The sequence below is a fragment of the Nyctereutes procyonoides genome, unplaced genomic scaffold, assembly GCF_905146905.1.
Source record: "Nyctereutes procyonoides isolate TBG_1078 unplaced genomic scaffold, NYPRO_anot_genome, whole genome shotgun sequence".
Lineage (NCBI taxonomy): Eukaryota > Metazoa > Chordata > Mammalia > Carnivora > Canidae > Nyctereutes > Nyctereutes procyonoides.
Genome location: NW_026575125.1, coordinates 32,273,723 through 32,295,343, shown reverse-complemented (window position 1 = coordinate 32,295,343; position 21,621 = coordinate 32,273,723). Strand labels below are relative to the sequence as shown.

General features: G+C 39.5%; 2 protein-coding genes across 3 annotated transcripts in view; both read right to left on the bottom strand.

The window, feature by feature from the left end:
- The window catches only part of PRRG1 (proline rich and Gla domain 1), a 148,964-nt gene that overhangs the window by 23,824 nt on the left and 103,519 nt on the right, over nucleotides 1-21,621 (bottom strand). The gene's annotated exons all lie outside the window — the stretch shown is intronic.
- Nucleotides 10,152-11,407, bottom strand: LOC129518712 (ferritin heavy chain-like). Its single transcript, XM_055338913.1, has one exon. The coding sequence runs from the start codon at nucleotides 10,701-10,703 to the stop codon at nucleotides 10,152-10,154; it is 552 nt and encodes a 183-aa protein (XP_055194888.1). The 5' UTR covers nucleotides 10,704-11,407.

Genomic DNA, 21,621 nt, shown 5'->3' with positions numbered 1-21,621 from the left:
TCGAGACAAGAAGAAGTGTGGAATAGGTCAACAAAATCAGGAGTTGATTCTTTGAAAGAATGAATAAGATAGATAAACCATTAGCCAGCCTTATTAAAAAGAAGAGAGAGAAGACTCAAATTAATAAAATCATAAGTGAGAAAGGAGAGATCACTACCAACACCAAGGAAATACAAACGATTTTAAAAACACATTATGAACAGCTATACGACAATAAATTAGGCAATCTAGAAGAAATGGACGCATTTCTGGAAAGCCACAAATTACCAAAACTGGATCAGGAAAAATAGAAAACCTGAACAGGCCAATAACCAGGGAGGAAATTGAAGCAGTCATCAAAAACCTCCCAAGACACAAAAGTCCAGGGCCAGATGGCTGCCCTGGGGAATTCTATCAAATATTTAAAGAAGAAACCATACCTATTCTACTGAAGCTGTTTGGAAAGATAGAAAGAGATGGAGTACTTCGAAATTCATTCTATGAGGCCAGCATCACCTTAATTCCAAAACCAGACAAAGATCCCACCAAAAAGGAGAATTATAGATCGATATCCCTGATGAACATGGTTGCAAAAGTTCTCAACAAGATACTAGCCAATAGGATACAACAGTACATTAAGAAAATTATTCACCATGACGAAGTAGGATTTATCCCCGGGACACAAGGCTGGTTCAACACTCGTAAAACAATCAATGTGATTCATCATATCAGCAAGAGAAAAACCAAGAACCATATGATCCTCTCAATAGATGCAGAGAAAGCATTTGACAAAATACAGCATCCATTCCTGATCAAAACTCTTCAGAGTGTAGGGATAGAGGGAACATCTTAAAAGCCATCTACAAAAAACCCACAGCTAATATCATTTTCAATGGGGAAGCACTGGGAGCCTTTCCCCTAAGATCAGGAACAAGACAGGGATGTCTACTCTCACCACTGCTATTCAACATAGTACTAGAAGTCCTAGCCTCAGCAACCAGACAACAAAAAGACATTAAAGGCATTCAAATTGGCAAAGAAGAAGTCAAACTCTCCCTCTTTGCCGATGACATGATACTCTACATAGAAAACCCAAAAGACTCCACCCCAAGATTCCTAGAACTCATATAGCAATTTGGCAGTGTGGCAGGATACAAAATCAATGTCCAGAAGTCAGTGGCATTTCTATACAATAATAATCAGACTGAAGAAAGAGAAATTAAGGAGTCAATCCCATTTATAATTGCACCCAAAAGCATAAGATGCCTAGGAATAAACCTAACCAAAGAGGTAAAGGATCTATACCCTAAAAACTATAGAACACTTCTGAAAGGAATTGAGGAAGACACAAAGAGATGGAATAATATTCCATGCTCATGGATTGGCAGAATTAATATTGTGAAAATGTCAATGTTACCCAGGGCAATTTACACGTTTAATGCAATCCCTATCAAAATACCATGGACTTTCTTCAGAGAGTTAGAACAAATTATTTTAAGATTTGTGTGGAATCAGAAAAGACCCCGAATAGCCAGGGGAATTTTAAAAAAGAAAACCATATCTGGGGGCATCACAATGCCTGATTTCAGGTTGTACTACAAAGCTGTGGTCATCAAGACAGTGTGGTACTGGCACAAAAACAGACACATAGATCAATGGAACAGAATAGAGAACCCAGAAGTGGACCCTGAACTTTATGGTCAACTAATATTCGATAAAGGAGGAAAGACTATCCACTGGAAGACAGTCTCTTCAATAAATGGTGCTGGGAAAATTGGACATCCACATGCAGAAGAATGAAACTAGACCACTCTCTTACACCATACACAAAGATAAACTCAAAATGGATGAAAGATCTAAATGTGCGACAAGATTCTATCAAAATCCTAGAGGAGAACACAGGCAACACCCTTTTTGAACTTGGCCACAGTAACTTCTTGAAGATACATCCACGAAGGCAAAAGAAACAAAAGCAAAAATGAACTATTGGGACTTCATCAAGATAAGAAGCTTTTGCACAGCAAAGGATACAGTCAACAAAACTCAAAGACAACCTACAGAATGGGAGAAGATATTTGCAAATAACATATCAGATAAAGGGCTAGTTTCCAAAATCTATAAAGAACTTCTTAAACTCAACACCAAAGAAACAAACAATCCAATCATGAAATGGGCAAAAGACATGAAGAGAAATCTCACAGAGGAAGACATAGACATGGCCAACATGCACATGAGAAAATGCTCTGCATCACTTGCCATCAGGGAAATACAAATCAAAACCACAATGAGATACCACCTCACACCAGTGAGAATGGGGAAAATTAATAAGGCAGGAAACAACAAATGTTGGAGAGGATGTGGAGAAAAGGGAACCCTCTTACACTGTTGGTGGGAATGTGAACTGGTGCAGCCACTCTGGAAAACTGTGTGGAGGTTCCTCAAAGAATTAAAAATAGACCTGCCCTACGACCCAGCAATTGCACTGTTAGGGATTTACCCCGAAGATTCAGATGCAATGAAACGCCGGGGCACCTGCATCCCGATGTTTCTAGCAGCCATGTCCACAATAGCCAAACTGTGGAAGGAGCCTCGGTGCCCATCGAAAGATGAATGGATAAAGAAGATGTGGTTTATGTATACAATGGAATATTACTCAGCCATTAGAAACAACAAATACCCACCATTTGCTTCAACGTGGATGGAACTGGAGGGTATTATGCTGAGTGAAGTAAGTCAATCGGAGAAGGACAAACAGTGTATGTTCTCACTCATTTGGGGAATATGAATAATAGTGAAGGGGAATATAAGGGAAGGGAGAAGAAATGTGTGGGAGATATCAGAAAGGGACACAGAACATAAAGACTTCTAACTCTGGGAAATGAACTAGGGGTGGTGGAAGGGGAGGAGGGCGGGGGGTGGGGGTGAATGGGTGACGGGCACGGAGGGGGACACTTGACGGGATGAGCACTGGGTGTTATTCTGTATGTTGGTAAATTGAACACCAATAAAAATTAATTTATAATAAAAAAAAAGAACTTATTAAACTCAACACCAAAGAAACAAACAATCCAATCATGAAATGGGCAAAAGACATGAACAGAAATCTCACAGAGGAAGCATAGACCTGGCCAACACACTCATGAGAAAATGCTCTGCATCACTTGCCATCAGGGAAATACAAATCAAAACCACAATGAGACACCACCTCACACCATTGAGAATGGGGAAAATTAACAAGACAGGAAACCACAAATGTTGGAGAGGATCCGGAAAAAAGAGAACCCTCTTACCCTGTTGGTGGGAATGTGAACTGGTGCAGCCACTCTGGAAAACTGCATGGAGGTTGTTCAAAGAGTTAAAAATAGACCTGCCCTACGACACAGCAATTGCACTGCTGGGGATTTACTCCAAAGATGCAGATGCAGTGAAACGCTGGGACACCTGCACCCTGATGTTTCTAGCAGCAATTTCCACAATAGCCAAACTGTGGAAGGAGCCTCGGTGTCCATCCAAAGATGAGTGGATAAAGAAGATTTTGTTTGTGTATACAATGGAATATTACTCAGCCATTAGAAACGAGAAATACACACCATTTGCTTCAACGTGGATGGAACTGGAGGGTATTCTGCTGAGTGAAGTAAGTCAGTCGGAGAAGGACAAACATTATATGGTCTCATTCATTTGGGGAATATAAATAATAGTGAATGGGAATAGAAGGGAAGGGGAAGAAATGTGTAGGAAATATCAGAAAGGGAGACAGAACATGAAGACTCCTAACTCTGGGAAACGAACTAGGGGTGGTGGAAGGGGAGGACAGTGGGGGTTGGGGGTGACTGGGTGATGGGCACTGAGGGGGCACTTGATGGGATGAGCACTGGGTGTTATTCTGTATGTTGGCAAATTGAACACCAATAAAAAATAAATTTATTATTATAAAAAAAAAGACCAAGAAAATTAACAGCTAGTTTTTGAAAGGATAAATGAAATCAAATGATCAGAAAACCTCTCTGGAATTCTTAAACCTCCTTTGATTTTCTCAACATTCACTTGTTCGTTCATTCATTCATTCAGTTATCCTTTCAGTTCTCAAGCCTTTGGGGTAAAAATGTTCATCCCTTCTGTCAGGAGATCTTCAAGCAAGAACAACTCTACCCATTGCATGGAGTCAGTGGCAACACTCTGAGTCCCTGCTAATACTCCTGTAGCTGGCTTCAGTTGGGCACCTTCTGACAGAGGCATTTTCTATCGAAATAGGGAAGACTGGTCCCGGGTTCAGGAAATCGGTTTTGTTGATGCAATACCCAGACATACCTAAGATCATGAGACCCATTTCCACATTCAAATCAGTACCTACAGATCAATATGAACTTTGTCCTCCAATAATTACTTGGCAGGACACTCCCAAGATACTGCTATTATTCTGAAAGTAAAAAAAAAATTGCATAACATATGGAATATTACTTGTTTATTTTGGAATGTTTTTGAAGATTTTTAAAAATTTATAAATGTAGATATTACATTATAGAATGTTCAGAAAATGAAAAAAAATTAAAAAAACAATGAACTAGACTAAGGAAAAAAAGAGAAGATTCAGACAAAATCAGAAATAAAAGAGGAAGGACGCCTGGGTGTCTCAGTGGTTGAGCAACTGCCTTTGGCTCAGGCCGTGATCCCAGAGTTCCAGGACTGAGTCCCACATCGGTCTTCCTGCATGGAACCTGCTTCTCCTTCTGCCTATGTCTCTGCCTCTCTCTCTGAGTCTTTCATGAGTAAATAAATAAAATCTTAAAAAAAAAATAAAAGAGGAGACAATTACAACAAATACAAATAAACTTAAAGAGACTACTACAATTACAGTTGACTTAGAATTCGAATTGCAGAAGTCCACTTACATGTGGTCTTTTTACAGTACCATAAGTGTATTTTCTTTTATGATTTTCTTAGTAACATTTCATTTTATCTAGCTTTATTGTAAGAATACAGTATTATAACACATATAACAAAATATGTGTTGACTAGCTATTTGTGTTATTGGTAAGGCTTCTGGTTAATAGTAGGCTGTTAGTAGTAACGTTTCTGGGGAGTCAAAAGTTATTCTCAGATTTCTGACTGCACGGGGGTTGGTGCACCTAACTCCCACGTTGTTCAACTATATGTAACAACAAACTGGAAAAACCAGAAAAAATGGATAATTTCTGAGAAACCTACAACCTACCAAAATAGAATCATGAGGAAATAGAAAATCTGAATAGACCAATTACTAGTAATGAGACTGAATCAGTAATCAAAAACTTCCCAACAAACAAAAGTCCAGGATTAGACAGTTTTACTGGAGGATTCTGCCATTTAAAAAAGAATACAAATTCTTATCAAACTACTCCAAAAAAATTTGCAGAACATTTCCAAATTCATTTTACAAGGGCAACATTTTGATAAAGACAAGGATATCACAAGAAAATTAGAAGTCAATATCTCTGGTGAACATAAATATTAAACTCCTCAACAAAGTATTAGTAAACCAAATTAAATAATACTTTAATAGGATTATGTACCATTATCAAGGGGCATTTATTCCAGGGATGCAAGGGTGGTTCAACAGACACAAATTAATCAATGCAATATACCACTTTAACAAAATGAAGGTTAAAAATCATATCATTTGAATAGATGCAGAAAAAATGTATCTGGCAAAATTCAACATCTGTCTAAGATTAAAAACCCTAAACAGGGACACCTGGGTGGCTCAGTGGTTGAGCATCTGCCTTCAGCTCAGGGCGTGATCCCGGGTGCTGGGATCAAGTCCCACATCAGGCTCCCCTCAGCGAGCCTGCTTCTCCCTTTGTCTGTGTCTCCACCTCTCTCTTTGTGTCTCTCATGAATAAATAAGTAAAATCTTTAAAAAAAAAAAAAAGATACCTCAGCATAATAAAGGTCACAAAGAACAAGCTATGACATCATCCACAATGGTAAAAGCTTTTCCTCTGAGATCAGGAATGAGACAAAGGTGCTCACTCTCACCACTCATATTCATTATACTACTGGAAGTCCTAGCCAGAGCATGCAGGCAAGAAATACAAAAAGCATCCATATTAGAAAGGAAAAAAGTCAAATTGTCTTTGCAGATGCTATACTTTTATATCTAGAAAGTCTTAAAGACTCCACCAAAAACCTGTTAGAAATAATCAATGAATCCAGAAAAGTTACAGGATACAAAATCAACACAAACAGTTCCATTCTATACACTAAAAGCAAGAAATAAAGAATACAATTCCATTTACATTAGCATCAAAACCAATAGAATACTTAAGGATAAATTTAACCAAGGAGGTGAAAGCTCTGTACACTGAAAACTTTAGAATTTCATGAAATTGTAGATGACAGATACATAGAAAAATATCCTGTGTTCAGGGATACCTGGGTGGCCCAGCGGTTTAGCACCTGCCTTCGGCCCAGGGCACGATCCTGGAGACCCGGGATCGAGTCCCGTGTCGGGCTCCCTGCATGGAGCCTGCTTCTCCCTCTGCCTGTGTCTCTGCCCCCCCCCCGTGTGTGTGTGTGTGTGTGTGTGTGTGACTATCATGAATAAATAAATAAAAATCTTTAAAAAAAATATCCTGTGTTCACAGATCAGAAGAACTGACATGGTTAAAATGTCCATACTACCCAAAGTCATCTATAGATTCACTGTAAACCTTATCAAAATTCCAATGACCATTTTTTACAGAAATAGAAAAGTAATTCTAAAATTCCTATGGAGCAACAAAAGACCCAGAATATCCAAAGCAATCTGAAGAAAGAACATAGCTGGACACATTGTACCTCCTGATTTAAACAATCAAAATAATATGGCACTGGCATGAAAACACACAGATAGTCCAATGGAACATAATCAAAAACTCAGAAATAAACTCGTGCATAAATGTTCAATTAGTAATTGACAAGGGAGCAAAGAATAGTCAGTGGGGAAAGGACAGTGTCTTTGATACATTGTGGTGGGAAAATTGAGAAACCACATGCAGAAGAATGAAACTGGACCCCTATCTTATAACATTCCCAAAAATTAACTCAAAAAGGATTAAAGGCTTAAACCTAAGACCTGAAGCCATAAAACTCCTTGAAGATAACACAGGAAAAAAAGTTTTTTGATAATGGTTTTGGATATAAAACAAAAAGCACAAGCAACAAAAGCAAAAAAAAAAAAAAAAAGGGACTACATTAATCTAAAAAACTTCTGCACAGCAAAAGAAACCGTAAATCAATAAGGCAAACTCTGGAATAGAAGACAGTATCTGGAAAGCATATATCTGATAAGGAGTTAATATCCAAAATATATAAAGAACTTATACAACTCAATTATAACGTGGGTAGAGAACCTGAATAAACATTTTTCCAAAGACATACAGATGGCTAACAAGTCTATGAAACAGTGCTCAACATCATTAGTCAATTAAGGAAATGCAAATCAAAGCCACAATGAGATATCACTTCACTTGTGTTAGAATGGTTATCATTAAAAAGATAAGAAATAGGGGCAGCCTGGGTGACTCAGCAGTTTAGCGCCACCTTCAGCCCAGGGCATGATCCTGGAGACCAGGGATTGGGTCCCACGTCGGGCTCCCTGCATGGAGCCTGCTTCTCCCTCTGCCTGTGTCTCTGCCTCTCTCTCTCTCTGTCTCTCATGAATAAGTAAATAAAATCTTAAAAAAGACAAGAAATATTGAGTAATGGCAAGGACGTGGAAAAAAGGAAACCCTTGTGCACTGTTGGTGGAACTATAAACCAATACTGCCGGTATGGAAATCAGTGGACATTCTTCAAAAAATTAAAAATAGAACTGCTGTATTATCCAGCAATTTCTTTTCTGGTTTTTATCCCAAAGAAATTAAAACAGGATCTCAAAGATACATCTGCTTCCCAATGTTTAATGCAACATTACTCACACTACGCCACATATAGAAAGAACCTAAATATTGATCAGTGGATAGATGGATAAAGAAGATGCCATTTTCAACAACTTGGATGAAACTTGACATTATGTCAAATAAGTCAGAAAAAGACAAATACTGTATTCTGTCAATTATATATAGAACTTAAAAAAGCCCAACTCAGAGAGTAGAATGGTTGTTATCATAAGCTGGGGGTTGAAGGAAATGGGGAGATGTTGATCAAATGGTACCAACTTTGGAGATCTAATGTATAGTATGAGCATTATAATTAATGGTATCATATCCTTGAATATTGCTAAGAGAATAAACCTTAAGTAATCTCACCACCAAATAGAAACGATAGTTATATGAAGTGTTGGAGGCTTTTGCTAAGGCTATGGTGGCATTCAAATCCCAACATGTAAGTGTATCAAATCAACATGTAAGTGTATCATTGTATACCTTAAAATTATATAATGTTACATCTCTAAATTATATCTCAAAACATTGTAATAAAGCAAATCAACAATGATCAAGATTCATTCCAGGAATAAAAAAAAAAATAACTCCACACAGGAAAATCTATTAAGGTAATTCAGAACATTAGTAGATTAAAGGAGAAAATACATATGATAATAGTATTTGGAGTTTATTTTTTTTTAAGATTTTATTTATTTATTCATGAGAGACATAGCGAGGCAGAGACATAGACAGAGGGAGAAGCCGGCTCCTCGCAGGGAGCCCTATTTGAGACTTGATCCCCAGACGCGGGATCACGACCTGAGCCGAAGGCAGAAGCTCAACCACTGAGCCACCCAGGTGCCCCAGAGTTTAGTATTTTTAAAAAATTATTTGATTATTGTCTATACCCTCTACACAACCTCTTGTTTTCTCCTTCTGGAATTTCTACTGAGTGGTTATTATTGTACAATGTCCTTCTATGATTATGAATTATTAATGTCATGAATTATTTCTTTCTTGGGGATTCAGTCTACTTCATATTATCAAATATTTTGATGTTCAGCATCTTTGTTTTCAATGCTTATACTGAGTAAGGTTTTCTTTATACTAAATCATTAGAAAGTATTCATAAAAACTAATAACTAGAGGTTTTTTCATGGCAGCATGCATTCCTGGCACTGATATCTATTTGAAATCATACCTGTGTCTCTAGAGAAGCCTAAAACACAGTCCCATAGTTACTGACAACAAGGGTAAACCTGCCAAGCAGGTAATCCACTATGCCAGTTTCCAGGGCCCCCAAGGTGTTACAGAGAAATAATAAACATTAACATTTACATGACTTAATGAGCTAAATAAAAAAAGATTCAGATAAAGTTGAATACTCCATTTATTTTAATCCCTGCCCAATCCCATTTTTCACTTCTTTCTCAGAAGCAATTATGAATGCTAGACCATGTTTCTTCTATACTTTTGTCATACACATCCATCTTCAGCAACCAGGGCTCCAAATCACCCATCTCACCCCATCCCACATAACCATACTATAAGGAAGTGGAAGTTTTCTAATGACAATATGCATGTCCTGTACTGGGGATCAAAGGCAACTACTCTCATACCTTGGAGAAAGCCAGCCTAAGGTTCAGTTTCTCTTATCACGGTTTCCCGTGGTGAGCTTATCAAAGAGGTACTCTGCCATGATGGCTTCTGGGGTCCCTTTCTTGCTATGTAGAATCAACAAACATATTAGTATCTACATATTGTAACAAACTAAGTTTTCAGGTAAAGTTGAAGACCTCCTTTACTTGAATCTCTGCCCAACCCCATTTCTGTCACTTTCCCCAGATGAACCCTAATCATAATTTTCAGGCAATATTTTTATACTTTTACTATGTACAGGGTCCCACATTTATCAGGGCCTGAGGCCACCCACCCCACACTGTCTATAAGTGTTTAATTTGAGGTAGATGGGGTTTGGTGGGTAGAGACACTCCTGAATACCTGTTGTAAAACTTAAAAGGTGAAGGGTTTGCGCAGGAATCAACCACAGACCTTTTTTAAGTTTTGAACCAAATAACTTCATTGAAACCAAACTATTTATTTATTTATTTATTTATTTATTTATTTATTTATTTATTTATTTATTTATTTATTTATGGCAGAACTGGAAGAAAAAAAACCTGAACGTTCTGCCAAGGCAATACTGCAACATGCACGCTCGGCAGGGTGCCCAGGGGAAGTCACCCTGCCCCCTGCCCCCTGGCTGGGGGAGGCGTCAGTCCCAAGTCAGTTCTCTTTGTGGCTGTCGCGCAGGGTGAGCCTGTCAAAGAGGTACTCAGTCAGGCCGGCTTCCGGGGCCCCCATGCTGCACAGGCTGGTGACATGGCCTCCCAGCTCTTCGATGGCCTTGACTCGCTCACGGAGGTAGTGGGCCTCCAGGAAGTCGCAGAGCTGGGCGTCGTTCTTGTCGGTGGCCAGCTGGTGCAGGTCGAGCAGGCTCTGGTTCACGCTCTTCTCCAGGTGCAGGGCGCACTCCATGGCCCTCAGGCCGCTCTCCCAGTCGTCGCGGTCGGGCTTCTTGACGTCGCGCAGACGGATGCGGCCCCCGCGCTGGTTCTGCAGCTCCATCAGCATCTCGGCGTGCTGGGCCTCCTCGCGGGCGTGGCGCTGGAAGAAGCGGGCGAAGTTCCTCAGGGCCACGTCGTCGCGGTCGAAGTAGAAGGCCATGGACTGGTAGACGTAGGAGGCGTACAGCTCCAGGCTGATCTGGCCGTTGATGGCGGCCTCGCAGTCGCGGTGGTAGTTCTGGCGGACCTGGGAGATCGGCGCGGTGGCCATGGCTGGCGGCCCGGGCAGCAGGGCGAGGGCGACCACGTCGCGGAAACGAGAGCCACGGAGTGGGCAACGGCAGGGCCGACTTCGGTGGTGGCCTCGGAGATTGCCCAGCGTGAGTGGTGAGGGAGGCCGGAGGCCGAATCAGTGGCGGTTGATCTGAGGGAAGTGGCCTTTGATATGGGAGACAGCTCTGAGAGGGAACCGGAAATGCCGTCCAGGGAAGGGGGCGCACTTCCGGCTCAGTGAGGGCCGCAAAGGCTGTGTTCTAGGTTCTGTTGGAGCCTGAGTGAGGCAGAGTGACCCTGTGCTGAGCACCTGGCAATAATGTGTCTACCCAAGTACTTTATTTTGTTCTCTGAGCCTATCACAGGCTGATCTTATTCAAATTCAAATTCATACTCTTATTCAAATTCAGTCTTATTCAATTCAAATTCATATTCTTAAAATTCTGAGTATAAATTCAAGTTTTTTGAAGTTTTCTCCTGTTTCCTGTAGTTTTTTTTTTTAACTTCAGATATTGTTCCATTTTTTGATCATGACCTTCTTTTTCACTTTCCACAATTATTTTACAAACCTTTGTCCATTCATATTTAGGAAAAAAAGGCACATTTGATTAGCCTAGGTAATTAGCATGTATGCAATCCACAGTTATGATGTCCATTTCACTAACAGGCTTTTCCTTGGAACAGGAAGGCACAGTATGTCAATAAGGGAGTTGTCTCCTCCTTGGGGATACATGGCAGGATACTTGCAGGTAAGATAGGGACCCTCCCTCTTGCCAAAACAAAGATGGGAATTCTGATGATGGAAGAGCAGTGTTTTCCCCTTCTTTCTAGATAGTTGTGCCTCAGTTGTTTCCCTTCTGCTATGTTGGTCTGCGTTTGTCTCAAGCTCACTCAATGTCTTTGTTGTGTAGTTTTGGGAGCTGAAAGGTCAAATACTATAACTGCTTACTTACAATATAAATATGGTTTGGGGACTCTCAGAGCAGGGCAGATAAAACATCTGTTCAGAGTAGCTCTTTAATCTCATGGTTGACCTGGGACCGGCTGCAGTAAAACTGTTCTTGAGATTTCTCTGCATGTGCTTGGTTTTCCATGCAGATGTTTTGACTTACCCGAATTAACTAATCTGGTAACATCTTGCTTTACCTATCTTCCAAGAATTCCTCATCATTTCTGGTCTACTACTGAGAATCCTTGTGTGTGTGTGTGTGTGTGTGTGTGTGTGTGTGTGTGTGTGTGTAGGTTTTGTGTATGTTTTTAGCCACAACTATAATTCAGTTATTGTTTATTTCTAAACTTAAAATAATTTTCTGAATAGGTAATACATTCTCAGGGGTCAAAGCCACACAGCTCTCTTCTCTGCAGGTGACCAGTGTGGTATTACTTGTTACAATTAGGAGGAAAAAGAAGAGAAAAAGGAAGAAATAATATTCAAAACAGAAGAAACTCGAAATACATTTTTAGGAGCACCTTTTTTGTGTATTTTTTTTATTCGAGTTCTATTTGCCAACATGTAGCATATCACCCAGTGCTCATCCCGTCAAGTGCCCCCCTCAGTGCCCGTCACCCAGTCACCCCATCCCCCCCATCCACCTCCCCTTCCACTACCCCTTGTTTGTTTCTCAGAGTTAGGTGTCTCTCATGTTCTGACCCCCTCTCTGATATTTCCCACTCATTTTCTCTCCTTTCCCCTTTATTCCCTTTCACTAAGACCATATAATGTTTGTCCTTCTCTGATTGACTTACTTAACTCAGCATAATACCCTCCAGTTCCATCCATATTGAAGCAAATGGTGAGTATTTGTCGTTTCTAATGGCTGAGTAATATGCCATTGTATACATAGACCACATCTTCTTTATTCATTCATCTTTCAATGGACACTGAGGCTCCTTCCAGTTTGGCTATTGTGGACGTTGCTGCTATAAACATCGGGATGTAGGGTGTCCTGGCATTTCAGTGCATCTGTATCTTTGGGGTGAATCCCCAGGAGTGGAACTGCTGGGTCAGAGGATAGCTCTATTTTTAACTCTTTGAGGAACCTCCACACAGTTTTCTAGAGTGGCTGCACCAGTTCACATTCCCACCAACAGTGCAAGAGGGTCCCCCTTTCTCCACATCCTCTCCAACATTTGTTGTTTCCTCTCTTGTTAATTTTCCCCATTCTCACTGGTGTGAGGTGGTATCTCATTGTGGTTTTGATTTGTATTTCCCTGATGGCAAGGGATGCGGAGCATTTTCTCATGTGCTTGTTGGCCATGTCTATGTCTTCTTTGGTGAAATTTCTGTTCATGTCTTTTGCCCATTTCATGATTGGATTGTTTGTTTCTTTGGTGTTGAGTTTAATAAGTTCTTTATAGATCTTGGACACTAGTCCTTTACCTGATATGTCACTTGCAAATATCTTCTCCCATTCTGTAGGTTGTCTTTGAGTTTTGTTGGCTATTTCTTTTGCTGTTCAGATGCTTTTTATCTTGATGAAGTCCCAATAGTTCATTTTTGCTTGTTTCCCTTGCCTTCATCGATGTATCTTGCAAGAAGTTGCTGTGGCCAAGTTAAAAAAGGGTGTTGTTGCCTGTGTTCTCCTCTAGGATATTGATGGAAAAAAAAAAAAAGGATTTTTATGGATTCTTGTCTCACATTTAGATCTTTCATCCATTTTGAGTTTATCTTTGTGTATGGTGCAAGAGAGTGGTCTAGTTTTATTCTTCTGCATGTGGCTGTCCAATTTTCCCAGCACCATTTATTGAAGAGACTGTCTTTCTTCCAGTGGATAGTCTTTCCTCCTTTATCGAATATCAGTTGACCATAGAGTTGAGGGCCCATTTCTGGGTTCTCTATTCTGTTCCATTGATCTGTTTCTGTTTTTGTGCCAGTACCACACTGTCTTCATGATCACAGCTTTGTAGTACAACTTGAAATTCGGCATTGTGATGCCCCTGGCTCTGGTTTTCTTTTCCAATATTCCCCTGGCTATTCAGGGTCTTTTCTGATTCCACACAAATCTTAAGATGATTTGTTACAACTCTCTGAAGAAAGTCCATGGTGTTTTGACAGGGATTGCATTAAATGTGTAAATTGCCCTGGGTAGCATTGACATTTTCACAATATTAATTCTGCCAATCCATGAGCATGGAATATTTTTCCATCTCTTTGTGTCTTCCTCAATTTCTTTCAGAAGTGTTCTGTAGTTTTAGTTTTTAGGGTATAGATTCTTTACCTCTTTGGTTAGTTTTATTCCTAGGTATCTTATGCTTTTGGGTGCAATTGTTAATGGGATTGACTACTTAATTTCTCTTTAGAAGCACCTTCTTCTCAAATACACATGGATTATTTGCCAAGAAAATTCGTATTCTGGGCCATACTAAGTCTGAATACATTTCAAATGATTCAAATCATACAAGATTATAAAAGAAACATCTTAAATAAATCTACCTTAATAACTAGAAAAAGAAGAATGATATATACACAAACCAGACAGAAGGCAGGAAATGATAATGGAGCAAAAAATTCAGTGGAACAGAAAACAAAAATATGTAGACTAAGTAAAACTAAATGGATTGAAATTAAAAAAAGATAAATGTCTAAAAGACTGATCAGGAAAAAAGAGAGGAGACATAAATTAGCAATATCAAGAATGAGAGAAGAGATTACAGGTCATAAAAAAGGAATAATACTGCTATGCCTGGCTTAGGCTAATTATGATTCATCTAGATATGTTATTACTCTCCTAAATTGGGGTTCTTTTAGTAAGGAAGAAGGGGGTGAAGTAGTTTTTAGATCAGTAATCAACAGTTTCTGTCTCATTTCTATTCATTAGTAACTTACAATCCATTAATTCAGGCAATTACTTTCTCTCCTATCCACGAATGTTGATGGGAGGGCAGTCCATAATCAACCTGCACAGGATTCCTAGGATAATAGAAGTGAATAATACAGGAGCTGGTAGAGAGGCAAAAAGAATGGTGTATACTGGAATAAAATAGCTTTTTTATGATAAATTGAAGAGATATTAAAATCCCTAGTAGATAATTATTTATCTCCGTTTTGTCTAGAGTTTGCCCTAAGTTTTAATATTTTAAAATAGAAAACAATAGGGGTGCCTGGGTGACTTGGTTGGTTAAGCGTCCGACTCTTAATTTCACCTCTGGTTATAATCTCAGGGTTGTAAGATTGAGCCCCACATCAGGGGCTACCTCTGTCCTTCTGCCCCCACCCCTCAACTGCTTATGTGCTTATGCTCTCTAAAATACATAAATAAATCTTTAAAATGGAAAACAACAAAGTAGAATTTTTTTATTTTTTTATTTTTTTTAGATTTGAGAAAGGGTGGGCACAAGGAGAAGGAGAGAGAGACTCTCAAGCAGACTCTACACAGAGCATGAAGCCTCATGTGGGGCTTGATCCCAGGACCCCGAGATCATGACGTGAGCTGAAATCGAATCGGATACCAACCAATAGAGCCACCCAGGCACCCCTGGAATGGAACAGTTTGAATGAAAAGCTAATATAAATTCTAAGTTAATGGGGAATTATTATTTTTACTAATTTATCTCATTTTAGTTATTAGTATGCACCTGAATCTTTATAACAATGTATTTCAAAGTAATAAAAATGAATCTCTGTAGAACTGAAAATTTTCATTAACTTTATAAATAGAAATAATTCTTTATCATCTCTTCTACATCTTCAGACATTACTCTGGAATTATAATGAAACCTCATCAGTTTATTTAGCTTAAAGACAGCTCCTTTTAAAATTATCTTACTATCAAACAAAACAAATTCAGAATTATCTAAAAGTTCAGGTTGCCACTTCTCAGATAATAACAGGAAATCTCAGCCTACCTCTATATTCATTCCTAACTGGCCCTATTATATTGCAAGTTTTATTAGGTTTACTCCTCTTCAAGACATCCTGCTTTGTGCTCCAAGTGTATCAGCTACATGGTACAATGCTTATGAGTAGGAGGTTAGTAATCAAAAGCCACAAGTCCCAATTACAGTCAGAAGTCACATGTATCATTAGTCTTTTTGGCATTCACAATATTGGTCCAGAGATGGAAAGAATATTACCTAATTTGCCTGTTCCAAATGGTATTGTTCTCAAGCCTTTTAAAATGCAAAATTAAAAATCCAGCTAAGTACCAGCCACCAATTTTTCCATTTCAGTCATATCTGAACTTGAATAAGTATATTGTGATGTGTCTTAATGGCCTAATAGGAATCAGGATAAGAAACCTAGAGGTAATTTGTTTCTTGGTAAAACCCCTGGTAAATTATCACCAATCAAATCAGGAGGGAACTGTGTTCAATGCAAAGTGAGGGAAGGGGAGAGAGGAAGACACTGAATTAGGAGACCTGGATCCTATTTTGGGCTGTACCAATCAGTATCCTGTTATGGAAAAAGGAGTAAATGGACCTCTGTAAGGCTATTATTTGAAAAATGAAGAGTTTGACCGATTTGGTTTTCATAGACCCTATCAATTATAAATATTATTGGAACCTATTCCATGAAATCTTTCTTTAGCCATGGAATGGAAGGAAAAATCAGCCTTTAGTCTATTCATGACAAGCAGTGACTAGTATCACATATTATCTTTGGGAATGGAAAATACCTTAACATTCAAATAATAATGCTGTTTTACATTATGGCATTAGTGCAAGTCTTTAAAGCATACACTTGAAGAAAAGGCAGAGCCCTCTTTTTGCTCCTTGGTTGTTTTATATGCAGTGGGGGAATAAATCATCTGTTTCAGCTTGAGGGTACGCCCTAAGATCTAATAACAATACAGGGCTATCACAAAGTTCCAATTCCCTTTGCCACTGATTTTATTGTACCTTGGAACTGGCTAAGTGAAATCTTATTTCTACAGTTACTGATATTCCAACTAATGAGAACCACTATCAGCCTCATCCTAGGGGAGACTATGCCCTAACACTGGGGGGATAAGGGGAAACAGTGACATCCCGAAATATTAAAGGAATCAGCAGCTACTTACTATAACTGAAACTGATTTACAGTGGTGGCTGCACCCAGATGGGAATCTTTGAGTGGGCATTAGTGGTGATTCGTTCCTGTATTACATTATCAAATATACTGTGAATTGAAAAGCATACTATTTTTTATGTATTAGAAAAGAAAAAAATGCTTTTAATTAATCTATGACATGTTATTGATTATAAGCTGCACTTCAATATAAAGTGTGAATAAGTGATCAATGAAATATGGTGATACGTTTTCATCCACTTGTCTGAATACATTTATCAAAGTTGCTTCTTGGTAACTTATTTTTGGCCCTAATAGCCTACAGCAGTTTTATGTACAAAGACAGAAAACATTAATAAAGAAAAAATTCACATTTTCTGTTGGATATTGTGTCAGTTTACATTTCAGTCTCATCCTAGAATGGACAGTTTCTGACTTTTTTCCTTTCCTTTTGTGGAAGGAGAGGTTTAGAGTATTCCTTGGGAAATAGGTAAAACCCTGTTCTCTAAATTCATAGCTAACCTCCTTCTAGCATGCTATGGGAGGCATAACCCATTTTATTTTCAAATAAAATTAGTAGATGCATAACCATTTAACAAGCAAAGTTGCTGATCTAGGTTTCTACCCAAATCCCAATTTGAATGTGAAAGTTTCATTCTCATCAATTCCAGTGACTGATTGCAGCTCACTGTTAGATAATGGGAGCCATTTCTCTCTTTTTTTTTAAGGTTTTATTTATTTATTCATAAGAGACACAGAGAGAAAGAGACGCAAGAGACACAGGCAGAGGGAGAACCAGGCTCCATGCAGGGAGCCTGACGTGGATCCCGGGTCTCCAGGATCAGGCCCTGGGCTGAAGGCGGCGTTAAACCACTGAGCCACCCGGGCTGCTCAATGGGAGCCATTTCTAACAAGGACAGTACCACCTATCAAGCAATTACGCATCCTAAAACAGTAGCAAGGTAGCTGATAGGGTCACCAAGATAGCTACTGCACATGCTAGGTTAGCGTGTCACGTTTCACAGTGACAGTTACTGTTTAGACCCTAAGACTTTGAACTACTGGGGAGAGCTCTAAAAAATCCAGTTGTTTGGATTAGGTATATGAAGAGAACACTGACATTTCATTCCGAGTAGACATCTGCTTAACCAGTGGAATGGCTGATGTACCTCACTCCTGCTCCCTGTGCCCATATGGAGGGCAAGGTGGATTGGAGGAAAAGCAAGGTAGAGAACAGGATCAAGGTACAGACCTTTTCTGAAGATTAAAACAAGGGTGTAAGAATTTCCCACCATTTAGGTAGATCCTGTGGAAACTTGACCCATGTTGCAGCTACTTTGTCCCAGAGGGCTGTTTGCCAGGCAAAAGGCCCCAACAACAAGATGTGAGGCATGCACAGGATAGAAGCCAGCTGGGGAAGGGGGCAGAAGAGACCAACACCGAGTTGTAACTCCTATTCCTAGAACTGTGTTGTGCAGAGGTTTCTTTTAGGGACCTCTTGAAGAACACTGTGCACCTCCCACTGAACTTAAAATTAGGTTCACCAAAGAATTAGTGACAGCCAAAAAGGAGAGCAATACTAGTTAAGTTAGAGACATCTGTCCCCTTTCCCCTTCCTTCCCCTCAAAATACTTAAGGAGAGAGATGTGAAGGGGTAAGAGTTAAAGAGCAGATCATGCTCCTCTCCTCATTCCATGATCTTAAGGTCAAGGTCTAGTAGGAGTTGAAGGAGCAAAGGAGAAAAAAAGTGGGCATAAAGGAAATCCAACAGTGAAGTTTTAAATGGAAGAGAATGTATACGAGTTTTTATTCCCCAAAAGTGCCGGGAGATCTGCCTATCATCAAGGAACAGGAGTTTAGACTTTCAAACTAGAGTGGTTAAACAGAGCAGGGTCTTTTTAGACACCTCATCATTTTATGTGACCTCAAAATCTGGTGCAATACTTCCATGGAATCCTTGGATTTTCACCACATCTCTTAGAAAAACATCTTCTGGCAAATTAATTGTAATAAGAAGCACTGATGAGTTCTGAAATTCTATATGTATTTTTAGTGTAATCATAGGTAAACAGTATATATGGAGGTTAAAAAGGGCATCACTAGCTAGATATTGTTGCCTACAATATGCAGAGTTACATTAAATCTATGGTGCAAATGACTGTACAAATAATCAAAAAAGGGGGGGGGGCATTACTCTCACCAGTACCCAGTCTATGAGGGCAGGTCTGAAAACCAGTAATTGGCAGTGGGACAGGAAACCTGCTGAGGTTACTTCAGGTCAAGGTTAACAGACTGCTGGCGTGGGTAAGAGAGACCCACACTGGAACGAATCCACTCCTTGGTAATACACAGTGTGAAACCCTCCAAATTAAGTTCTAATCATAACCCGAAAAAAATAACTAAGACTACAAAGGATTTATAATCTACAAAAGGGCTCAAATGCCAGAGAATAAGACACCAGTAATTTTAAAACAGTATCAGCAATTTAATGAATAAAAACTTTAAATGGTCATATAAGTTTTTTCAAAGGGTCCAAGATGGTGACATGGGTAGACCCTGAAACTCACTCCTCCATGGACACACCAAATCTACACCTACATATAAAGCAGTTCCTCCTGAAGAAGAACTGAGGACTGCCTGAATAGCTTCTACACAACAAAGGATGGAGGGACCACATATAAAACAGCAGGAGAGAAAAAAATCCAGAACTCCCACCTCCTACACTGTGAACTATAGTAGGGAGGAATAGTACTGAGGGATCAGAAACAAGATTTGTCTGCCCACGGGCACAGAAAGAAGGCACAGTTTTTAAACAAGCAACTAGAATATAAAGGAACTAAGCCTAGAACTCTGCCAAACAGGGAAGCTTCCAAAACAGCAGGAAGCTTCCCTGCTGTTTTGGCTGAAGCAGCTGGTGAGTGCAACTGTTTACATTCCCTCTCCACCTATACTGCACAGATGGGAGCAGGATCTCACCCCCTAGCCAACAGGCTGAGTAGTGAGTCCTGAGCCTCTAGTCCACACCAGCACCAGCCTTCCTGCTAAGCGGCCCTAGCATCACATGCACTGCTGGACAGTGTCCACCATAGCTCTAGTCATCTCACCAAGGCAACACAGGTACCAAGCATCCCAGGACACCCCAGCCTTGCACCCACTTCAGCTCCAGAAGACTTGCCAGGGTACCCCCTATTAGAGTGCCCTAGGATCTTCCAGACCACACCTGTTACAGCTCCCCCTATACTGCCAGGGTGACCTCTGCCCAGAGAGCCCCAGGACCCCCCAGCCTGTGCTCACTTCAGTTCAGCTGTCCAGAGCAGGGTGGCCCAGCCTGGAGTGCCCTGGGACTCGCAACACATGACTGTTGAAACTCCAGCCACTCAGCCAAAGCTGCCAGGAGCACGCAGTCTACCCGGGGGATGTTGCTACAGAAGGCCATTCAAGTTTGTAGGTAGGTATTCTGCCTAATTCAGACACAAACACACAAAGTCAAATAAAATGAGGAGACAGAGAAATAAGCTCCAAGTGAAAGAATGAGACAAAACTTCAGAACAAGAGTGAAATGAAACAGATAAGCCATCTACCTGATAAAAAGCTCACAGTAATGGTCATAAAGATGCCCACCAGGCTAGAGAAGAATGTATGAACTCAGTAAGAACTTCAACAAAGAGACAGAAAATATAAAAAAGTTTAAATCCACTGAAGTAAATGAAATGTAAGATACACTAAAACATTCCCTTGGGAATGTGTGGTTCAGTCGGTTAAGTGTTTGACTCTTGATTTCAGCTCAGATCATGACCTCCAGATCATGAGATCAAGCCCCGCATCGGGCTCAGTGCTCAGTGCAGAGTCCTCTTGAGGTTCTTTCTCTCCCTTTGCCCCTCCTCTCTCTCTCTTTCAATAAGTAAATGAAATCTTCAAAAAAAACCCATACAATAGTCCAAAAATATTTGAGACACAGTAAAAGCATTTCTAAGAGGAAAGTTTAAGTGATATAGGTCTATCTCAAGAAGTAAGAAAAATCTCAATATAACCTTACACCTAAAGGAACTAGAAAATGAATAAAGCCCAAAGTTAGTAGAATAAAGGAAATAAAATCAGAGTAGAATTACATGACGTAGATACTGAAAAAAGATCAATGAAACCAAGAGCTAGTTCTTTAAAAAAATAAACAAAAGTGATAAACCAATAGCCAGATTCCTCATGGGAAAAAAAGGACAGAAATAAGATCAGAAATGAAAGAGAAGTAACAACTGACACCACAGAAATACAATTGATTATAATAGACTCCTATGAAAAATTATATGCCAACCAACTGAATGCATAAATATCTAAAAATCTATAAACTTATAAAAGTGAGTAAGAAAGAAAATATGAACAGACTGATTACTCATGAGGAAATCGAATTTTGTAGTCAAAACACTCCCAACAACAAAAGTTCAAGACCAAATGGCTTCACAAGTGAATTTTACCAAACATTTCAAGAAAAGTTAATCCTTATTCTCCTCAGACTATTCCAAAAATTGAAGAGGAAGTAACACTTCCAAATTCATTCTATGAGGCCAACATTACTCCGATATGAAAACCAGACAAAGACACTAAAAAAAAGAAAAGAAAAGAAAAGAAAAGAAAGAAAGAAAAAAGAAAGAAAGAAAGAAAGAAAGAAAAAGAAAACTATAGGCCAATATCCCTGATGAACATAGATACAAAAATTCTAAACAAAATATTAATATTGGCACACTGAAATCAACAATACATTAAAAGGATCATTCACCACGATCAAGTGGGATTTATTCCAGGGATATAAGGATGGTTCAATATTTGCAAATCAACTGATATACCACATTAATAAAACAAAGGATATAAAGTATATGACCATCTTGGGGCACCTGGGGCATCCAGGGTCTTGGCATTGAGCCCCACATCGGGTTCC

What these genes read in the sequence shown, in the direction of transcription:
- LOC129518712 (XM_055338913.1), bottom strand. Translation starts at nt 10,703, where the DNA reads ATGGCCACCGCGCCGATCTCCCAGGTCCGCCAGAACTACCACCGCGAC.